Source organism: Ascidiella aspersa, chromosome 9, assembly GCF_963924565.1.
Source record: "Ascidiella aspersa chromosome 9, kaAscAspe10.2, whole genome shotgun sequence".
Lineage (NCBI taxonomy): Eukaryota > Metazoa > Chordata > Ascidiacea > Phlebobranchia > Ascidiidae > Ascidiella > Ascidiella aspersa.
The window spans coordinates 3,411,888-3,434,623 of record NC_139455.1 but is presented as its reverse complement, the minus strand read 5'-3'; the positions used below and the strand labels follow the sequence as shown (position 1 = coordinate 3,434,623).

At 37.0% G+C, this 22,736-nt stretch overlaps 2 protein-coding genes across 2 annotated transcripts; both read left to right on the top strand.

Annotated features, from left to right (window-relative positions):
* The first annotated feature begins 746 nt into the window (after window positions 1-746).
* Window positions 747-4,381, top strand: LOC146131924 (neuronal calcium sensor 1-like). The gene is made up of 5 exons (XM_083397135.1): window positions 747-810; window positions 1,555-1,797; window positions 2,706-2,794; window positions 3,493-3,570; window positions 4,274-4,381. Exons 1-5 carry the CDS (start codon window positions 747-749, stop codon window positions 4,379-4,381), a joined length of 582 nt encoding a protein of 193 aa, XP_083253261.1.
* A 3,639-nt stretch (window positions 4,382-8,020) lies between these two features.
* LOC146131923 (D(1B) dopamine receptor-like) lies at window positions 8,021-21,040 on the top strand. The gene is made up of 9 exons (XM_083397134.1): window positions 8,021-8,117; window positions 9,660-9,788; window positions 12,890-13,022; window positions 16,718-16,846; window positions 17,409-17,548; window positions 18,392-18,534; window positions 19,179-19,301; window positions 19,805-19,943; window positions 20,866-21,040. Exons 1-9 carry the CDS (start codon window positions 8,080-8,082, stop codon window positions 21,038-21,040), a joined length of 1,149 nt encoding a protein of 382 aa, XP_083253260.1. The 5' UTR covers window positions 8,021-8,079.
* Window positions 21,041-22,736: the final 1,696 nt, after the last annotated feature.

Here is a 22,736-nt window from a genome sequence, read left to right as displayed (position 1 = left end):
TTAAAACTTAGGTGAAAAATTTAAAACTTAGGTGAAAAATTTAAAACTTGGGTAAACAATTTGAAACTTAACTGAAAAATTTAAAACTTAGGTAAAAAATTAAAACTTAGGTAAAAAAAATTAAAACTTAGGTAAAAAATGTAAAACTTAGGTAAAACATTTAAAACTTAGGTAAAAAATGTAAAACTTAGGTAAAAAATGTAAAATTTAGGTGAAAAATGTAAAACTTAGGTGAAAATGTAAAACTTAGGTAAAAAATTTAAAACTTAGGTGACTATTGAATAACAAATGCATTATAGTATTGAAAAGCTTGCGCACAAATGTACTTCATCAGGCAAACTAAGAGCAAAAGCAATTGAATTAACTGTATAGAGTTTTCAAAATGTTGTTGCCAGTTACAAAATTTGTGGTTTAATCGTGTCTCCTAAATTTGGGATTTTAAATTTATACGAATACACCATTCGAATGATTTCACTAAATATACATTCAAGCGTTTTTTGCAGCGCCAGTAACCGTAAACAGCAAATAACTGTGCGATAAAAATAAACGGAAATCGAGCGCTATACCGTTTTGTCTTCCCCAAACAGGAAAATACGCTTCATTGCTGCATATCGAATGCTATCGAATACATCAATGGTGTTATTGTTAGTTGACAAGAACAGTCGCCGCAGCGAGCTATTGCATCGACAGCTACAGTTTAAAGCACATTTTGGCAGCGGGTAAATAATTTCATTCGAATTACAAAGATGGGTGGAAACTCCAGCAAACTTCCAGATGAAGAATTGAGGCGCTTAAGCGAAGAATCTAAATGTAAACGCAATTTTCTATTTTTTAATTATATAGTGTGCTGCACAAATAGGCTAAGACCTTTGCGGTAAATTGACCTCTCTAAATCGTAATCATAACAGTAGGCGTGCCCTTTATATTTTCTTCATTGTTTTGCCGAGTCTATATAAGCCCTTTCTTCACAGGATGGACATCATACCTTTTTTTTCTTGGCGTTAATCAAAACTAATAATTATTACCATAATACTAAAACGTTTATTTACATCTGTGCGTGTACCACTGTAATCTAGCCCATCCTAAATCATACTGATTAACGATAAAAAAATATGTATCTTATGCAAGTGGGTCCGGACCCCGGCCGCATGTCACTCGTGGCTAGCAACATCACTATCTCTTGCCCGAGGCAAACTGCTTAACCTAGTGATAAACATTTGGGCTCCATCCGTGAGACAATACCAAAATAGGACCAATACCTAAAAGTCGTAATAACGTATAAATCGGAATAAGACTTAAACCCGTCGGAATAAAACTTAAATGCTCAGAATTTGGAGGCCCCAATGTTGAAACCAAAACGGTCAATACCAGACCAGTGTCCCCCAATCGTACCCCTCCTTACAGTTGCAGGCGTTAGTTCGACTAATTAGGTCTTATTTATGTCGTTGGTCTTAATACTATGGCATTATAGGTTTTTCTGCTTTAGGTATTATTGCTACGTAGTTCTTGTTGTGTGTTTCTAAACTTTTATCGCTCAGATGTAATTTTTCGCAGACACAGAGGCAGAAGTGGCCCAGTGGTACGCCGGCTTCATGTCGGACTGCCCGAGCGGCCGTATGACCATGCAGGATTACACCCAGGTGTGCCAGGCCTTCTTCCCAAACGGCCAGGCTGAGAACTTCTCGCGTTACGTCTTCAACTCGCTGCAACTGGACGACTCGGCGTCGCTCAACTTCGAGAGCTTCATCAAGTTCATGAGCATGGCATCACGTGGATCGCTGGAAGAGAAGCAGAGATGTAGGTTGATTTTGAACAAAAATATAGAACAAGAATATAGAATAAAAAGTATTATTTAAGTCTGGATCGAAAGTGACAATTATATGCGTTTTCATTATTTTAGTGAGCTCAACTTTTGATTTATTAGAAATCATTTAGAATGGAGATAGACAAAATAACTCTTTCTACCGTTTATACCCCGTAAAACAACAGAAACCTCAACTCATCAAACCTATAGAGAAAAAATCAACCTATAGAGCATAATGGTTAAAGGATTTAGTAAGACGTAGTAAGAGCAGCAAAGCCCATACCGAAGTAGGTGGCATTTTTAACGTTTCGAATAACTCTTTATTCATTTTCAATATCTCAAAATCTTTAACATCTTGACATCTTGATGTTGAAAATGGATAAACAGTTATTTGAAACGTTTAAAATAATGCCTATACTTCTGTATGGGATTTGAAATTCTTACTAGCCTACGTCTTTCTACAACCTCCAACCATTATAAACTTAGGAACGGACAGTGGACAGAGTAATTTGGTCTATTTAAAAACTGATTTCTAATGCGTTAAATGTTCTACTCCCCAAACAAAAAATGCAAAACGCCTAAATGCCACTTTTAGTTTTTAACCTAGACATACAAAAATTACTAGTTTGACACTGTGATAAGAAACAACCACCCAAAACTGTTTGTAACACAATTTCCTTGCATATTTATTGTGATGCATTGGCCTACGTCACTTTTCATCATAACATACTAAAACGCATAAAAAAAAAAAAAAAAAAAAAAAATATATTGTCAAAATCTAACTGAAAAAAAAAAAATAAAAAATATTGTCAAAAATCTAACTGAAGCCTAATTCGACAAAATATTTACTTTTGCCAAGTTAATCGTCCATAACGAGCGCTGGTTTACCTTCGCTATTTAGGGGCTTTCCACCTTCGTGACGTAGATCACTCCGGCAAGCTCACGAAGGACAAGCTTCGCATGATCGACGACGCCCTCTTCACCATGATCGTGAGTACATGAGAGGAACAAATCATGTGAATAGCACTCTCACGGGCACGATGAACGCATCGCCTTTGCTAATTATTAGTTAGCAGTTTACATAAGCGACAGGAAGCCTAGCTACCAATTGTTTATGGATATGTTTTAGAAATTCATGAGTGCAAGACAGGCTCAAATCATATGAATAACCCTCATTAACACGATAAACGCTTTACATTTGCTCCGTGTTAAGTGGCAGTTTGCCTTTTTTAAGTAGCAGTACGTTAGGAAGCTCAATTACCGATTAGTAATGAAAATAGTTTTAGAAATTCACCTTTTTGTTCACGATGATCGTGAGTCAATGAGAGGCTCGAATCACATAAATAACCTCACGAACATTGTAAACGCTTCGCCTTTGCTTTAGGTTAATTCTATTGCTTATGAATGTGTTTTGGAATTACCCTTTCTATTCATGATGATCGTGAGTCCGTGAGAAGCTCGAGTCACATGAAAAGCCCTCACGAACACGATAAACGCGTCGCTTTCGCTTGTTGTTGGAATACAGTTATGCATAAGCGTTAGAACGCTAGGTTAGTTCGATTGCAAAAAAATATATATTTTTAGAAGTTACCCTTTCTGTTCACGATAATTGTGAATGCACGATGATCTAAAGTCATGTAAATAGCACTCACGAGTTAGACAATAACGTTTTTTTTGTTTTACTGTAGGCTGATCACGTTCCTCTACCAGACGACGAGGACACTCCAGCCAAAAGGACTGAGAAGTTGTTCGCTCTCATGGAGACTGTGAGTATTTTTTGCGCAAGTTGAAAATCCAAGCGCTGCTGGACTTTTTGCCCAAGGCCTTACACCAGTGCTTCCTAAACTTTTTCGCCTGCTCGGTTGTTCTCAACCTCTTAGCTTACGGCAACCTTAATAAAGCATAAACAGTTTGAGGTACCCTTGCTGGTATATTAGGATGGTGGTTTAAACAAATTTCACAAATAACGAAAAACAACTGTGCGCATTGAAAGATGGGTTTCTCTATTTGCTGCCCTGCAATAGCACACGAGACCCTTTACGTTTAAAAGTAACAAACAGAAAAGTAACAAACAGAATCCAGAATCCTAATTTTGTATATGCACGCGCATTTGTGTAAGCAATGTCTGACTCAGTCTGGGATTTTGTACTGCTTTAGTTTTCACAATAATAGAAAAATCAGAAAAAAATAGGTTCTTGGCCTTATTTGCAGTTAAACTTAAATTCAGTATTTTATACCAAGCGTTAAACTTATTGCCCAAAGGTGTTTTCAATGAACATTTTTAATAAAAATATGCAATAAAGTCAGCAGTAAATAGTCAGCAGCTTAATTTTAAAGGTTTTGTTGATGCGAAATAATAACAGTCGAAAGGATTTGTTTTACTTGACATTGGATCTCTATACCTCTACAATACTATCCTATAATTTTGTAGAACACTAACGCACAAAATATACTCCTTTTTTCTTCAAGGACGACTACGGCAACATCGATCTTGATTCTTTCAAGAAGGCGTGCGACGAGGACAAGGATATTAAGAAAGCCCTGAGCCTTTACGACACAGTTCAATTAAAGGCATAATGATCGGACGTTTGCTGAACCACAGAGCTTCCTGACCTAATAGTTTTCCCATTGCCTTTATTTCTGTTTTTTGTTTTCCGTTGTACATTAGACGCTATACTGATGACAATAAATGCAATGTATACAGTTAGTATAGATTGGAAAGTAAAGGTCTGCAGTTTTGCGTTGAACTGTTTGAACAAACTATCAACTAATTTATCCCTTACCAAGATAACAAGCTGGAAGGTACCGTAAAACCTCGCCTAATCAATTAGCGTTCTTGCCTGTTTTAAAATGACAAATTGCCAATTTGCCTAAAGCATTGGTTGTCGAACCTAACACCAGTGGATGCGAAAGCTTTTCACGTCGTATACGCAGGCAGCTTTTCAGTGTTAAGCGGTGGTTTTGTAACTGAACCCAACTATAATATTACTGCGGTTATACTTACCATTTGCCGTATCGAATCACACCATATTATAACATCTGCGGCGAGCTTAGTCAGTGAGATTGTTTTAATAGTATTTTGCTTTTAATAAACATAAATAGGCAAAATGTTTTTTTTTTTGACAGTAAACGCCACTATGGTTGTATGCGTTATTTGATGGTTTACAACCACTGGGCTGTGAAGGTGATCAGTGGTTCACATGATACGAGCACAACGTACAGAGAGTTTATATATGATGAACGAAACTGTGACTGTCTGTTGCACCGCGATTGGAATTTTTGCCCGACATTTGGAGAGACGAAATAAATGAGCGCTTTCCTGTGCAAAAGCTGAATTATCTGATAGCCGTATGCTCTGCAACGAAAAAAAAGTAGGTTAAATAACAACTCGATAAATACTATGGAGCATAATGGCTGGAGGTTGTATATCATAATGCAAAATGATTATTTAAGCCCATACAGAAGTATAGCTAGCATTTTGTGAACGTTTCATGCTTATATCGTTATATAATGTCTGCGCCGGTCTGGAGGTTGTAGTTATAAGTTGAATGAACACCAAAGTCTATATAGAATAACGTAGGATACTTTAAACGTTTTGAAGAAATCTAAGATAGGTAGCATGTTTTTTGAAGGTTTGGAATACATCCAAAGATAATGGCTAGATGTTGTAATTCGACGTAAGCTACGCTGTTATACTTGAAAAGTATGGGACAAATTTTTTGATGAATGATGAATGTCCTGTGCTACTTTCACTTACAAAAAGTTAATTGAATTTCTCGCCAAAGCTACGCTGTTACAGTATACTTGCGCTTATAATTTGGTCGCCACCAAAAACAGTTGAGTAACATTGAAAAAGGAGATGTTTTTTGTTACCTTATGTGCTATTTTCGATTTGCAAGGTCGAACACTTTGCTCGTCCGAAAATACTGAACAACAGAAAATGTAATTAGGCTTCAATAGGCTCGTTGACCGTTTATACCTTCCACTCTAAAGTGTTACAGTTGGCCTAGCAATATAGTACAGTATATTCGTATTTAGTACCTTACAGTATGCCGTATCCTGTTGTTAAGAATATGGTGCAATACGTTGCATACAATGTTATAATCAGAACATCTTTATAAAACATTGCAACAATAATATTTATATAATTAGCCGCTTTTAAATAAGCTTCCATTGTCCAGTATTCAAATGAAACCATTCAATTAATTTATAGATGCCCAATTTAACATCACTGTGTAGCAATTAATTTAAAATACTTCGCTTTATTTATATTTCTTATAAAGATCAAGTGTCCAAATGGCGTTTTATAAGAAATGTTACCGGAGAAATTTGTTGAATTACTTAAATTTTGCTGTTCGCATATGTGATGTCCTTTTAAAGGAGGACGTTGATGTATTTTGCTGGGTATATTCAAACCGGAATTGAAAAAACTGAGCTGAAAAAAAAAACAGTGGTTATCTTGCCTTTGAACCTCTCCTATGTGCTGTTCTAATAATAATGAATATACTATTTGAAAAATACTTATTTGTGTTTAGAAAAAAAATATTTTGGTAGTTATTTGTGGTGAGTTCAACATGGTTTCGTTTCCGCTTTTAACATTGATTTGGAAAAAATGTTAACCGGTTAACAGTTTTACAGTCACAATCTATGTTTTTATTTAAACAAAGTTAACCATTCAATTAACAAAAACATATAGGCTATAACGTTTTCACAGTAGCTCCATTTAAAAAGCACTTTTAGAGCAGCAGTAAAACATAATAAAAATGTCGCTTTTTGTGCATTTTTTTCTTACACTTAAAATATGTTTTCAATAAAAAGGGAAAATAAGCTCACGACACGATAAGCTCACGCCACAGATTGGGTGCAGCAAAAAATAAAGTCCATTTACCTTTGAGACTACCCCACTTCTCCTTAGTCTTTTTTCTGGGTATTTTTACCCGATGAGATGAAATAACTGTGGGAAGAAGGTGAGTGCGCAATGGGCCAGGATGGAATCTCGTTTCAGCGCGAAGTATTGTGGTGCGTTTCCGCCCCACCAAAACGCACTGCGACATCGCGGCTTCGAGAAAGGTCACTTATAACAGAGGCGCCACACATGGGTTGCACGTGAAGGCAGTCGACTGCCTTAAGTCGGTGGCAACCATTGAGTTTTACAGCTTTAGCCGAACTCAGTTAAATCGCGTATTTAACGTATGGGCAAATAAATAGAGGTAATTGAATTCAGTTAAAAATCGAGTGTGAAAATCTTACCATTTTTAGGCGAACTTTCTCAAGGTATTATCAGTTTTTTTATCAGGGACAAATGCATAGATTTAGATTGGGCGCTGGTCTAGAATCCTACCACAACGCGCATTATTTGGGTTAGGTTGCGGGTTAGCGTTTGGGTTAAGGTGGGTCAAGTATTACTATTAAATAAAGAATATAATAATACTTGACCCACCGACACCCAAACGCTAACCCGCAACCTAACTCAATTTTGTGCCTTGATTTCATAACTGTGGTAGGATTCTAGACAAGCGCCTAAGATTGATTGTCCAACATGTTTTAACGTATGGGCTTTTTTAAATTTCTTCCTTAAAATGTCGTTTCTAATTATGCCTCTGTACCTTTTTCTCTATTATTTAATATGGCTCATTAAAATCCATTTACACTTTTGCTCGTACGAAAAAGATAAGATTAAAGATGTGAATTTCCAGATGCCCGAATCGGCCGAGTAAAACGTCTTGCGCAATTACTCGTTAAGTATACTCGGATATATAACTATTGTTACGTAGTTCGTTCGTTACATTGTTGCACGTAGAATGTGACAAATAAAGGAGTTCGTTGATTTTCTTAATAACAGAAATTTTACTGTATATAGCAGACTTACAGAAGTTTTTAAATCGACTTTGTTTATGTATATTGCAGGATCTCAAACATAAGATTTTAGTAGTAAAAGTTTCTTCGAATGTGACATTTCGTCAGTTGGTAGTACTTTTATTAACTATAATAGCGCTTTTAAAACATTACAATGCCTGGCCCGGTGCACAGTGTTTTTATGGCTAAAAAATTGTAATTAAGTGGCTATTTTGTGAGAAACGGTAATGTAAAGTTTGGAATTGAAACTGCGGTGTTGTATGACGTAATTCACGCTAGTAATTAACGAAACTTTTAAACAATTGAGTGCTCTCTCAGTAATGTTAACCTTGGATTTTTGTTTATTTCCTTAAAGTTAGTGCTATTCTTTAAAAATAGCTTTTGTAAAATTTGTGCCAATATAGTGATCACTGGAAGAAATGGAGTCAAATCATTTGGACATCACTACACAAGACAAGTAATTTTACCGTCTCTATACCGAATAAACATATATATGGGTGGGGTGAAACACCTTCCGAAGTAGGGAACTCCCGCAGACAATAAAGTTGAAAGAAAGATTCTTCCTCTCGTATCAGATTATGTTAAGACTGTTTACAACGACATTGTTAAAAAATGATTTGATGTTTTATACGTGTTTTATAAACAGTCTTAACATTATGACAAGGGTTCTTAAACTGTTTAACGCGGAACCCCCCCCCCCCCAAATCTATTTGGTTCGTAAAGTTTATTAGAGATGACGTCACAAACCAAGTGGACTTGCTTAAATTTCGAACTTAAATCAAGTTTAAATATATTTAAGGGGAGATAGCAAGAACAGAAAAATAATCTAGCAAGATTATTTTGCTGTTACTGATCAGGAATTAAGGTCGACATTTATCTTGCAAGGATCAAGGTGATTTCTATTTTTCACATATTCAGTGCAACAGAGATAGCAAGAACGCTTAAATTAGACTTAATTTTTTTAGGCCTTTATGGACACCTAAATATTACTAATCCACGTACTGAAAAAGGGGCCCAAGACCACACTTGAACACCTGGTGATTTAAGAACGTTTTACACGTATTGCATAAAATGTAACGACAGCTATCGGTCTCTTCTACACCTCATAGAATCACTGACCTTTTTATATAGAAAGTAAAAAAAAGTTTTTACTTTATAATATTTAGAGACATTTTACGCCTTTTAAAATACTTTGAGTTTGCCAAACATATGCGAACATATGGTCGAATCAGATAGCAGTGCTTTCTCGAAAAAGTTGTTTACAAGTTTAATTTGCCCTGGAGTTAAACGGCCACATTTCGTCATCAAATGCTTCCTGTCGATAGCCCTAAAGCACGTGCTTCCTTGACTCGCCCTTCCTTTTTAAAGATGACATAGCCTTCTCATTTCGAGAAACTTTTAAACCCGCCGATATAAAGTTGTTCCAATTGGGTCAGCTGTTGGTCTATAAACATGCAAAGAACTCCAAAGTAGTTTTATGGATCGCGAGTATACCAAAATAATTTTAATCAAATTGTTAGACGCATGTGCCATGTGTGTTGTGTTTTGTTTTTTTACGACGATATGCAAAAACTGAAATTGCAAGCGTATCATCAACAACTAAGTTGCAAATTTAAAAAAATTGTGCTAAGAAGTTGGTTCACCAAAGAGTCGTTGTTATACTGTAGGCTACATTAGCACATGCGTGGGTACGACAAATAGGCTGAGAAACCCTTACTTACACTCAAAAAAATATATAATATATATATATTTTCTTATAAAATATATACATTTTCTTGTTCAAAAAAACAAAAAAATGAACTTATTGTTATACGTAAGCTTAGCACTTTGGGTGGGCACGAAAAATAGGCTGAGTAACACTTTTATACACTTAATTCTAATGAAGGACAACTGGATAGTGAGCTGTAATTTTAAAATATATATTTTCTTGTTAAAAAAAAAAAAAAAAAATTATCATGTATATGGTTTTCTTTGGCTTAAAGTGCGATGTTTTGTGCAGCTTTGAAGAGGCTCCGTTTGGATCCATAGGTACGTTGGTGAACGCGATCATTCTTCTTCCTCTTGCTGTGTTCGGACTTTTCGCCAACATCCTCACAGTAGTGGTCATCACCAGGACTCCTGCTCTTAGGTAGGGACTAAGGATTGTCCGATAATATTGGATCGGAGCCGTGGTAGTATCGGTACTCGTCCGATACTAGGGTGGTATCGGTACTCGTCCGATACTAGGGTGGTATCGGTACTCGTCCGATACTAGGGTGGTATCGGTACTCGTCCGATACTAGGGTGGTATCGGAACTCGTCCGATACTAGGGTGGTATCGGTACTCGTCCGATACTATGGTGGTATCGGTACTCGTCCGATACTAGGGTAGTATCGATACTCGTCCGATACTAGGGTGGTATCGGTACTCGTCCGATACTAGGGTGGTATCGGTACTCGTCCGATACTAGGGTAGTATCGATACTCGTCCGATACTAGGGTGGTATCGGTACTCGTCCGATGCTAGGGTAGTATCGGCATTAGTCCGATACTAGGTGGTATCGGTACTCGTCCGATACTTTTGTAGTGTCGGTACTCGTCCGATACTAGGGGGGTATCTGTACTCGTCCGATACTAGGGTGGTATCGGTACTCGTCCGATGCTAGGGTGGTATCGGCACTCGTCCGATACTAAGGTGGTATCGGTACTCGTCCGATACTAGGGTGGTATCGGTACTCGTCTGATACTAGGTTGGTATCGGTACTCGTCCGATACTAGGGTGGTATCGGTACTCGTCAGATACTAGGTTGGTATCGGTACTCGTCCGATACTAGGGTGGTATCGGTACTCGTCCGATACTAGGGTGGTATCGGTACTCGTCCGATACTAGGGTAGTATCGGTACTCCTCCGATACTAGGGTGGTATCCGTACTCGTCCGGTACTAGGGTGGTATCGGTACTCGTCCGATACTAGGGGGGTATCTGTACTCATCCGATACTAGGGTGGTATCGGTACTCGTCCGATACTAGGGGGGGTATCTGTACTCGCCCGATACTAGGATAGTATCGGTACTCCTCCGATACTAGGGTGGTATCGGTACTCGTCCGATACTAGGGTGGTATCGGCACTCGTCCGATACTAGGGTAGTATCGGTACTCGTCTGATACTAGGTTGGTATCGGTACTCGTCCGATACTAGGGTGGTATCGGTACTCGTCCGATACTAGGTTGGTATCGGTGCTCGTCCGATACTAGGGTGGTATCGGTACTCGTCAGATACTGGTATCGGTGCCGACCCGGAATCAAATTTATATTTTTCAGCCATAATTTGCGATTCAAAAAAGCGATTCCACCTTGAAAGTTAAATTTATCCGAAATTAGTAGGAACTGGAGGTAACTAAACCTTCTTACGCTAAGCAAATTTAAGCCTAACAACCTAAAACGAACTACCCTAAAATGTTTCAATTTCATCTTTTTTGTTTGTTTAAGTATAAGTGTGACGTCATTTGGTTTCGGATGAGAGCGCAATACTTTTTGTCGAAAAAATCAAGTATCGGTATCAGAATGAATAATACCCCTAGTAGTGACCCTGGGAAATTTCCCATTACAACTAGGAAATTATTTTTGACGGGGGCCGCGTGAGAAATAGAAACTTGGCGGACCGCCGTAAAATGCATTTGTCTCTGAATTACGCCTGCAATAAATATTTGTATTACTAGGTACACTATGCATGGATCTGTGATGTAGCTGAAAACGAAGTCAAAGTCAAATAGGGCCAGTAAAGAGACATCATCTTAAACAAAGACCTTTAAATTTAATAAACTTGAATTGTTTTTAAAACAACGCTTTAAATAGCAATACTTTGTCAAATTTAAAGATTTATTGTGTGGTCCTCTGTTTATTTTTAACGATATCTATTCAGTTTAATAGGGGAAATTCAGCCGGTATTATGTCACACATAATTTTGGCGTTTTTGCATGATGACCGACATAGGTGCTTAATCATCTTTCTAATTTAAATCAGCTCTACGGACAATGCTAAAATTAGCAAAGGACTGGCCTTTTCACCTCTAGGTGCGTTGAAATTGCATACAGCCTATAAGCGACACAATTCTCAGTACTGAGCAAAATGAACGGAAGTGGCGGTTCAGACTGACAACCGCGAGTGACATTTTGTGACGTTTAAAAATCGGTTTGCTGATACCGGAGGTCAACACATTCGTTGAACCCATCGAGATTTTTTATTTTTTGCAGTACTTCGGAACTACAGTCTGCAGCGTATTTCAGTTTTGTAAACAATTTATCCCCACAACTCATATGCAGAATACCCTAAATCCAACTCACGTCATCTACAATAAATACCAGTCCATGTCCAGTAAAAGCCGTTGCCATAGCAAGTCAATTGCAAGCCAAATCATTAGCTTCAAAAATAAATGCTAGAATATACCTAAAGTTAATTTATTTCACAAAATACAATATTTTGTACAGCAAACACGGAAAGAGAAACGAATTTTAACCAATTAGTGTAAGTTTAAAATTAAGGCAAATAACCCATTTTCCATAAAAGACGATTTAAATTAAAATATTTAAGACAATTTTAAGTAATTCGCCCAAATTTATCAAGTAATAGTCAAATCATTTTGCCCAAAACTCTAAAGTCAAGTCAAGTTGTTTGAAAAAAAAACAGTGACTTGAGTCTTTTAAAACCTGGTAAAAATACAATGACTTTGAGTCTTTACAAACTCTTGCAAACTTTTCTTCCATCATTGCTTATGTTTCACAGAAAGATTTTACAGGTTGGTTTCACAAAATAAGGAATGAATTGGTTTAATTGCCGAAGCAATATCATTAATTCGTTTCATAATTTTCGTGCCATGGCGGAATTAATAGTATAAGTCGGAAACTTTTCGTATATTTGCACTCTTTGACACTTTTAGGTAATATTTACCCAACTGGTTTCCTAAAGTAATTACGCCACAAAATTCACCAACTTAGAAAACCCATGGCTTTATTTAATTCAATTTTGCCAAGAATGTAAAGTTTTTTTTGTTTTTTTTAGGGGAAAGCGTCTGCTTTTGGGTAAAACACCTCTTAGGCATCATTTTCCCCACTGCTTTCCTTACGTAAATTCATCACCAAAATTGTATTTTTTTCCCCAGAATGTAATTTTTTGGGTGGGCGACAGGTTCATTCCAGTTCTCGTGACGTCACAGTTTGAAGCGTTCGGAATAAATATCTTAGTGCTTTGCAGGTCGTCGGTGTTCAACCGCTTCATACTGAGCCTGTGCTTTTCCGACCTTACTTCGGCCGTCATCAGCCCATTGTTTCTCTACAGACGAACTTTCGGCTTCGTACTCTGGCGCTTGCCTGCCTTCCTGTGCAAGGTATGAACAAATATGCTGACCTTGATGTATGAACTGTTATTAGCAGGCATATATCAATCAAAACTATAGCTGCTCATTTGTTTTCCACGTGTTTTGACTACCCACGCAAGTCGCCCTATAAAATGCATCATACCATGTAATACATTGCACGGCGAAAACACAGAAAATCATCTAGATGGGCAGTGGAAACAGCTAGAGGGTTTACACTGTAATCACGTATTCTACCATTTTGTACTTGAAGGTGTTTCGGAACGATCAGTTGCTTTTCCTTGTTTCGCATTTTGTAGGGATCTGTGATACGTTAATTGCGTTTATTACTATACAATAATACCTGATATTATGGGCAAAAATACTGCGATCCAATCCATACAACGTATTTGCTATGGCGAAACAGACAAAACTTTAAATATTGAATCATGCAGACTTAAATTGCATCCAACATATGAAACTAATGTTGCTTTAGCGCTCAAAATTGACATTATTTATTGTTAATAAGATATTTTAAAATGATAATTACCTTCCAAAGTGGAAAACGCTGAGTTAGATGCCACACTCTGTTTCAAATGCTTAATTTAATGCGGAGTCGGATCGGCACCGATACCACTTTTGTACGAGTGCCGATACCCCCTTTGTGATCGGTTATCGGTCGCGATCCGATTTTATCGTACATGCCTAGTCTTTTGGTAAACCTTTCCAAATTCCCCTGTTTATGATCGACATATGCTGGTATAGTTGAATAGTGCCACTCCAGAAGGACCGGTGTACAATTAAATAGATGTGGTGAATAGGGATGGACATCTTATTCCGATAACCGATAACCGATAACCGATATTTTGGACAAAGAGTATCGCGATCCGATCCGATACTAATGACGTCATTCTTATTACGTCTTACTACAACCTCCAACCATTATGCTCCAAAATGACGTCATTGTTATGCTCGAATTACCTAAGTAGATGAGTAATACGTTATAAGAGTATCAAAGCCCATACAGAAGTAGGTATCATTTTGAACGTTTCGAATAACTCTTTATTCATTTTCAACATAGCCAGAAAAATAATCATTTTTTAAATACATGCTAAAATTTGCTTTAACGGTTAAAAGTTTAATGACCTATACAGTTGAAATCTTACTGTTATCGATAAATTGCTGCGATTTATTGCAAATAATGTATGCAATTTCAATAATAATTTGCTACCGGATCGGCACCGATACCGCCCTAGTATCGGACAAGTACCGATACTTCCACTTGACATCGGGTATCGCTTCCAAACCGATATTACTATCGGACATCCCTAGTGGTGAAGTATTTTTTGTTCTAAGCGGTTCTTAACCAGTGGGCATGGAAACTATTTAGGTGGGCCACAGACCAATTTAAACAAAGCTAGATTTATTGAAGAATTGAGTTTCATTTGTGTCACTATACCTAATTTTACAGAAATAATGGCTTGGTGAGGAATTGAGAAGGAATACCTCACAGTTGAATAAATCTGTTTTGATAAATGCTCTGCTATTTTTTGTTCTAAATCTTTGTTATAGTTTCTTCTTTCCTAAAAATGTATTGGGCCACAAAATTTTTGTGCAACGAAAATAGGCCACGAACAAAAAAAGGTTGAGAACCACTGTTCTAAGTGTTCGCTTTATTTAGTAACCAGTTGAAGTCGTAAACTCAAACATTACCCGATGAACAGCGGCTTGTGTGTTTCAGTTGTAGGATACCAAATGTGTCGCTATCGTTGGTCGTCGAACCTTAGAAGGGCATTGGCCTGTTTCTATTGTCAGTCATTTGCGCCCTAACATGATCAATGATCATCCGTAACACAACAACTGATAAAACATTGCCGGCCGTCCCATTAAATATTTATGCCACAACGTCGTGAAGGAACGTAGTAGTATTTAGCCGGTGTATTTAATTAATATACTAATAATAAGTGGCTAAAAAAAGAAGCTATATTTGTAATTAAGAGTACGTTTAACAGGCATACTATTAACCTTAAGTTTTATATTTTTAAATAGTGTAGTTCAATTTTTGTCTGTGTTGTTTTTTTATCCAAAGCTCAAATCGGCGAAGACAACAAATGTCTGAAACAGGAAATTATCATGGTACGCCCCAGTTTAACATTGTTGCTCTTTGTCCCGGGAGGCGTTTAATAATTCATAAACTGGCTTTGCGTACAAGACCCGGGTTTTATTTTATTAAGATGTTAATCGAAATGTTCTGCAACATAGATCTTTCAACAGAGCGCAGTTTATGAATGTCACGCGCCCGTAAACAATTTCTTTTCAAGGCTGGGGTTCTGAATCGGTGTTCTGCTGTCTCGCCTCTGATACATTACAAAATTGTAAAATTTTATAGTAAGACCGTTGCAAGTCCTTTGAAAGGATTGAAACTAGTCGATAAAAACGGCCCATTTTTTACGTAAAATTTTAGTTTTCATTGATTAGGAACAAAAGCGAGGCAAAAAATTGTTTTGATGGATTTATTTTACATTATAAAATAATATATAAGCTATTGCTGCCAGGCATAATATCACGTTTGTAGAGCTCTTCTGGCAAATGTAATTTTTATTCTGACGTTTCGACGTCCTATACAGGTCGTCTTCATCAGGGTAAATCACACTGAATGCGACCGTCAGGCACCTGCTTAAAGATTAGAGGCCCAATCATTCGTTATCGCGTTTTCGTTGCGTTGTAACGTGCTTGCGTTCCATTCTTTTTTCCTGTTTTTCCTTTGTTTGTCGTGCACTGTACTAGTCGCATTCAGTGTTATTTACCCTGATGAAGACGACCTGTATAGACGTCGAAAAGTCGGAATAAAAATTACATTTGCCAGAAGAGCTCTACAAACTTGATTATAAAATAATCTTGAAAACTATTTTCAATCTTTTAAACAAAAAATAACTTGTATATTTAATATTTGAATTTTGAATACATTTGATTTCGGGTTGTTGTGTATAGTTTGACCATGCTTGTTTGTACATTTTCTTCCAATTTTGTCCTAAGGTAAAACAAATGGCGACAACCTAAATCCATACAACTGCTATTAGTACATATTGCAGTAAAGCATTTTATAACTAACTTGTGCAAAGTTTCTGATCGAATATGCCAAAGTAATCAAGGCTTGGATAATTTTTGTCAGACGAAAGAAACACAAAACCCAAAAAACGCGATTGTAAAGAACGTAATAATAACAGTGATGTCGTTACGGAAACACGCGACATACACCTGGAGGCCGCTTGTGCTTTCATTGTGACGCAACAGTTCGCGGCTAAAACGGCTTGTGATGTCACACCTGTTTTAGAATGTTTAGTTGTAGACTGCACCTGTGGTTCCCAGCCCGTGGTCAAGACCCCTAGGGATTTGTAAAGGGCCATAAGTGGTCAGTGAAAATTACTATGCGAGTTTTTTTTTAATAAAAATAACATTTTTTTAATGTAAGGCAACAGTAATTAAATGTAAAAAAAAAAATGTGCTTGGGCATATTTTAGTATTTCAAATTGACTACAATATTGCGTTTATAGTTTGATGTTATTCATACATAGGCGTAGTTTCGCAAAGTTATTGATCAGTCCTATTTGAAATATTCAGCGTTACATAAAACCGATGTTGTTTCGAAAGAGTTCATGACTAAATGGTTTAAAGATTGCCATTTCCTGTATCCCATTATTACTGTGCTTTTTATTGTTACGTCACAGACGATTTGGGGGCTGGACAACTGGACTTCTTCGGTGACTTCCGCCCACATTCTCGTGTTCACCCTGCTGCGCTTTATCTCCATCCAGTGGCCACACCGCTTCAGGAGCATAAAGATCAGTCATGCAAAGGTTGGTAAAACTTATAAACAAGCTTACAGACATGCGCAGAGTCACAAACATACAGACTTTTAATACAGTGCTTTTCAACCGGGCGTCCGCAAAACGTTCCAGAGGGTCCGCAAAAACTTTATATATATCTTTATTAAATTAATTAACGTTTGTAAACATGCTTAATCATAATCTTGTTAATGGATCAAATCCCATTTTAAAATGTTGTAAATCGCATTGAGTGTGACGTAACTTGTAAAATGGAAGGCAGCATTACAACAGTTCACATATACTGGATTTTTGGTTTTATGCTATAGTTCGCAAAGATGACATGCGTTTAGCATTGTCAAAAACACAATTACTCATTTTAAGACTTGCTTCGGAGATGCAGCAGCCACTGGTGACTTAACTATACACGACTTGACTTAAGAAACCGACGACTTGGGCTGGCATTTGACTTATCATTTTATTCGAATAGACCTGACTAGGAATTAAGTTATTTTACGAATGACTTAACTAAGATCTACATTAAGTTTCAAAATCACTTGTTTACAACACTGCATGTTAACGGTCTCCCTTACAGGTTGTGATTTGGACGTTGTGGATTTCCAGTTTCGTCACCAGCTTCGTTCCCATGGTGATCTGGTCGGATGCAAACGTCATCAACCGAACGTCGGAAACACCAGAGGCGAGATGGCCTTCTTGCAGCATTTCGAAAAAATGGTAGGGTTGGTAAAAACCGCAATTTTTCTTAGGCCAGTAATACATTTCATTTTTGCAGCTTAGCTGTGTAGAATTTGGTGAAACTGGAACGTAGGCAATACCCAATTCCAAGTATATATTTTTGATTCTCGCTCGAAACCACGATAGTATCGGTATCGACTAAGAGCCAAAATACTGAGTGCAGTTCAGTTGTGGCTTGTTTCCCAAAAAGTCTCGTTTGCCATGAAACATGTACATACCAGTTGTGGAAAGGGAATTGACCGCTCCCTGTAACTACAATTTGCGCAGATGTAACAAAATATTGATGCCTGTGCTATATAATCAAGTCTAACATCGTTCCCCTTTTTCCCTTAAACATGTCCTCACTGTCAAGCAAGGCCATGTAGACTTTTTTCTATAGTAGTGTTAGTTCCACCTTCCAAAATACACCGAGGCCTGTAGTATAACTTGCAATTTCATGCCAATACATTATCCGAATAAAACATAAGCTACAACGCTAATGTGTATATACATGTTCGTGATTTCTAAATTAACTTTTCTAAATAAAAACCTATGCAGTTCAGCCTTTTTTGCATTCCAATATAAACTTTTATACCTTAAAATGTAGTTTTGTGAAAAATGGTCCAAAAGAAAATTAAGATAAAAAATGCCTTTTCTACCTCAAAATCAAACTTTGGAATGTTAACCAAGAAAAGAATACTGTTGTATTTACATTTTTTTATTAATTTTGCTTATTTGACCACTGTTGTAGGTTCGTTTGATGTAGGTGCGTGGTGCCCGAAACATCATTCATATTTGAACCGTTTTTTCAAGTCATATTGTAACCGTTTTTTTCAATCACAGGATCCCGATTTTCGAGATGTACGTCTACGTGGCTTACACGATAATGTTCTACATCCCGATCACACTCATCATTGCTCTCTCTTTCATGATCGCCATCAAGATTAAACGGCTGCAAAAACGAAGAACGAGCAAGATCGGATCGTGTAGGTTTTAACGTTAAGACAAAATTAAGGAAAACGTATTACTTTTAAAGTAGGCTACTTGAAACGTGTTCTTGTGTGTAAAAAACATTACATTATCTTACGTTTTAAATTCACGTATTTAATTTTGTTTTTAAACAAAGTAATTACGTCATTTTGTATTGGCCAGAAGTCCGTACTTATCACCTGAAAAAAAAACTAAACGTGATACGTGTAACGCAAGTTGAGAACTACTTAAAAGTGCGGTTTTAAGAGGGCTATATATTAACAAAACATTTGTTCAAAAACTTACGTCTCTATACCCAGTATTGCAAAAAAGTCATTTTGAAATGACTCAAGTCCCAGTCAAGTCATTATTAGAGAAAGTCAACTCCAAGTCAAATCACTGATATAAAAATAAAAATATTTCACCTTAAAATACAAAATTTAAATAAAAACACCTAATTTTAACCGAAGTCATTTGACACAATGACTTAAAGGTGAAGTCATTTTTCGAAGACTTAAGTCAGGTCAAATCATTTTTCCGAAACAAATTAAGTCAAGTCAAGTCTTTTAAAAGAGTCACTTACGTCAAGTCGAAACAATAAAGTCATGGACTTTAGTCATTACACTACTGTCTATACCGAAGTTGTTTTGAATATTTTCAGATCGAAAAAGGTCCAAAACGCTGTCGCAGATCGAAATAAAACGACGTCGAAAGGAAAGAATGATTCTGGTTCAGCTTGTTCTTATCGTCGGCTCTTTTTTGCTGGGTTACATCCCTATGACTAGTAAGTGATTCCTGATTTAAGTATAAATGTCGCGATAGACTGAAACGTAAAGATCCTCAGCACAATCATCAGCATTTATTTGACGGAGTCCAGTCGTTTAGCAAAATGTTAGTAAAAAAAAAAGTAAAAAGCCATACTTTTAGAATTCCAGAAACCGGTTCGTGAAAGGATTTTTGTAAATTTACCCGTAACCTGCGATGCGAGAAACGATGTTAAAGTGGGCTGCGACGTTGAAAAGGTTGAGAAGAACAGCATTATATAAAATTTTCCGAAAATGAATAAAGACTTATTCGAAACGTTCAAAATGATATCTACTTCTGTATGGGCTTTGAAGTTCTTATTACAATAGAAACCGTTATCCGTATTACCACACTTCTTGTACATCTATTAAAAGTGGGATACCTAAAGGTGCCTGATGACAATATAGTATCATCCGATGCCTAGTTGCGGTATTGGTACCACCGTTCTTGGTAATATATTTCCAAAACGTGTTATATGTTTAGTTCGATTTACCTACACGCTGAACAACTACTCAGTGACCGAGGAGCACATGAGAACTGATTGGTTGTTTGGATGCGCCGCCTACATTTCACTGAGAGTAAGCGAATGTCTGAACCCAGTCTTCTACAACGTTGCCTCAAGGTAATACACAATAGAAAGACTTTAAGACGATCTTGGAGACTTTTAATTTAAAACGGCTAAATTTTGGATATTTTCTAGAATGATGCATTTTCAATTTGAACGACTGATTAAACAATTTGCTAGTTAAGCCTGAATTGTTAACTAGACCCTATGTTATAATGGGTTTCTTATAGCTATAAATTTATTCATCAACGTTCAGAAATATTTGAAGTAAGTCTTGCAACACTTCGACGATCGAAACAATAAATTTACCCTGGTTTAAATTAACCCAAGCCCGATACCGTGTCCCGAGTCCGACTCCGGCCAAATGTGCGATTTCGTCGAGTCAAGGGTCAGCTCTGACTCTACCGCCTGTATTTCAAACATTTACAAAACTAAAATTCAGCAATTCACTCATAGGAGTGTCATTTATAATTCATCCAACACACAATACATGGTTGGCAAATATTCCACCATATGCCATTACACTTTTAGAATTTACAGTTTGCGGCCTTAACAGTTTCATAATTTGCTCTTGCGCATGCGCACATCGGACTCGAGACTCGAGTAGTTTTCCATGATCTTACTGGAGTCACGAGTTCAAGTCCCTGGTAGCAAGACGTAGTAAAAATAAGAAAGCCCATACAGAAGAAGGTTTCATTTTGAACCTTTCAAATAAATCTTAAGATAACGGCTGGAGGTTGTAGTTAAATCGTAGATTAAACGTCAAAGATCATACAGAAGTATCTATCATTTTAAACGTTTCAAGTAAATCTTAATACCGTATAATGGATGGACGTTGTAGTTAAAGGTAGTAATAATATCAAACCCATGCAGAAGTAGGTATAGCATTTTACACTATTCGAAATTCTGTATTTCTTTTCAACATAGTCAACGTATTTATTTCTTAATTAAAAAAACACACATCTTCTATTGCTTTCAGTGCGATGCGAGCGGAATCACTTAAAACTATGAGTTCTTGCTTCACCCCGCTTCACGACTCTTTCTCCTCCTGCTCCCACTCCTCTCACTCTTGCTCCTGCGCCTCCTCCAAGGAGGAGAGTGGGGAGCGCATGACGTCAGCCACTGCGATGCAGCCGAGCGTGACCACAGTGTAGGTTATCGAAACTTCCATCGAAATCGCTAAGTAGTTTAGCTGCTGCGATGCGACGAGTTCAACCGTATGGTATGACGTCAGATGACGATGACGTCAGTTGTTGGATGATGACGTCGGACGCAGCTTAGTGTGCTGTGATGGTGTAGTTTCGCGAAACTTTGATGCGACGAGTTCCAACTCGAGTACTCGGACGCGAAACGAGTACTATTTCTAAATTGTAGAGCCCGGTCAAGTTAAGTATGGGCGAGTATCCATTATGCGTTTAAACTAAACAATTTCAACACATGGTATCCACGATCAAAAATTTCTTGTCGACAAAAATTAGAAAACTCATTAAGAACTCAAGTATTCAACCACAAAGCTTAAAAAAGGTCTAAAAATAACTTTATTAAAAGCGAGAATACTGCAGTTACGCCGAAAACGGCATCAGAACTAATAAAGTTGCTTTAGGTCTAATGTGTTAAAATAGACAACTGTCTGTCAACAGTGGACGATTGAATTTAAAGCGTTAAGTTGACAAATACGGCATTACCATGATGTACTATGGGAGTGACAATTACGGAACTTAAGGGGCGTTCTTTTTTAACAGCTACAATCACCGCAAACCTATATTTTTGTAAAGTGTTACATTATGGGCAACCACCCACCTTGCCCCTTAAAAACTTGCCACGTTCGCGATTTTGCTCGTTCTGTTTAGTCCTACACTGTGCTTTGTTTTTTTGCTATGTTTGTTTAGCTGTTTAAGGTTGTTTAGAAATAAAATACGCTTACATCGATAGTATGTTGGTTGTATTGTATACAGATACCCACATTTTACAACATAGCAGCAAAACGAAGTCAACATGAAACTTGTAGCCACTTTACAAGACTTTATATCAATTTTTTAAAGGCTTTACATCGGTAGGCAACACAAGGCGTTAACGTTTTATTATAGTTTGTGTCAGCGGTTGAAATCTTCGCGCCGCTGACATGTCTGTAGGATGCCAGCCACCTTCTATAATGTGAGAATTTGAATAGCACATTGCCAGTGTTTGTTGGGATAGAGTGCCACAGGAAAGATAACATGTGAATCATAGTGAAATGCAGCAGAACCCGAGTAAAAGACCTGAATTGACTTAGACTTTTTAAAACAGTCACTTGACTTGAATGGATATATATATTGTTTCAACCATAACAAAATTAATTAAAATCAATTTAAAAAGAAACAAAAATCTAGAAACATCAATTACAATATTATAGAAGGGAAAGTGCGATAGCAAATGTTTCAGCATTTGAAATATAACTATTTCGGTACAGTTGATATATTGAAAACGCGTAGCAATCAAAATATAAATCTGTTCAAAGTAAGAAACATTGACAATAATACTCAAAAGGGCGATCAGATTTTACACAGATTCTATTCAAAACACTTGGATTGAAACAGAAATGTCATATTACACTTACGGGGTAAAACACGGTATGAAATATAATAAATTTTGAGACCGTTACAATTGAAAAATTATTAAATTAAACGATTAAACGATAATTAATCCGTTCACTATACAATATTGTCTTTTATGGTGTAATATAAAAAAGTGCATAATTGTGCTAAACGCAGTTTACCACTTATACCCACTTAAATATTCACAGTGGCTATAGAGCAGGGGTGGCCAGCATGTCAGAGACACAGGCTCACATTCATGACACTAATTTGCTGT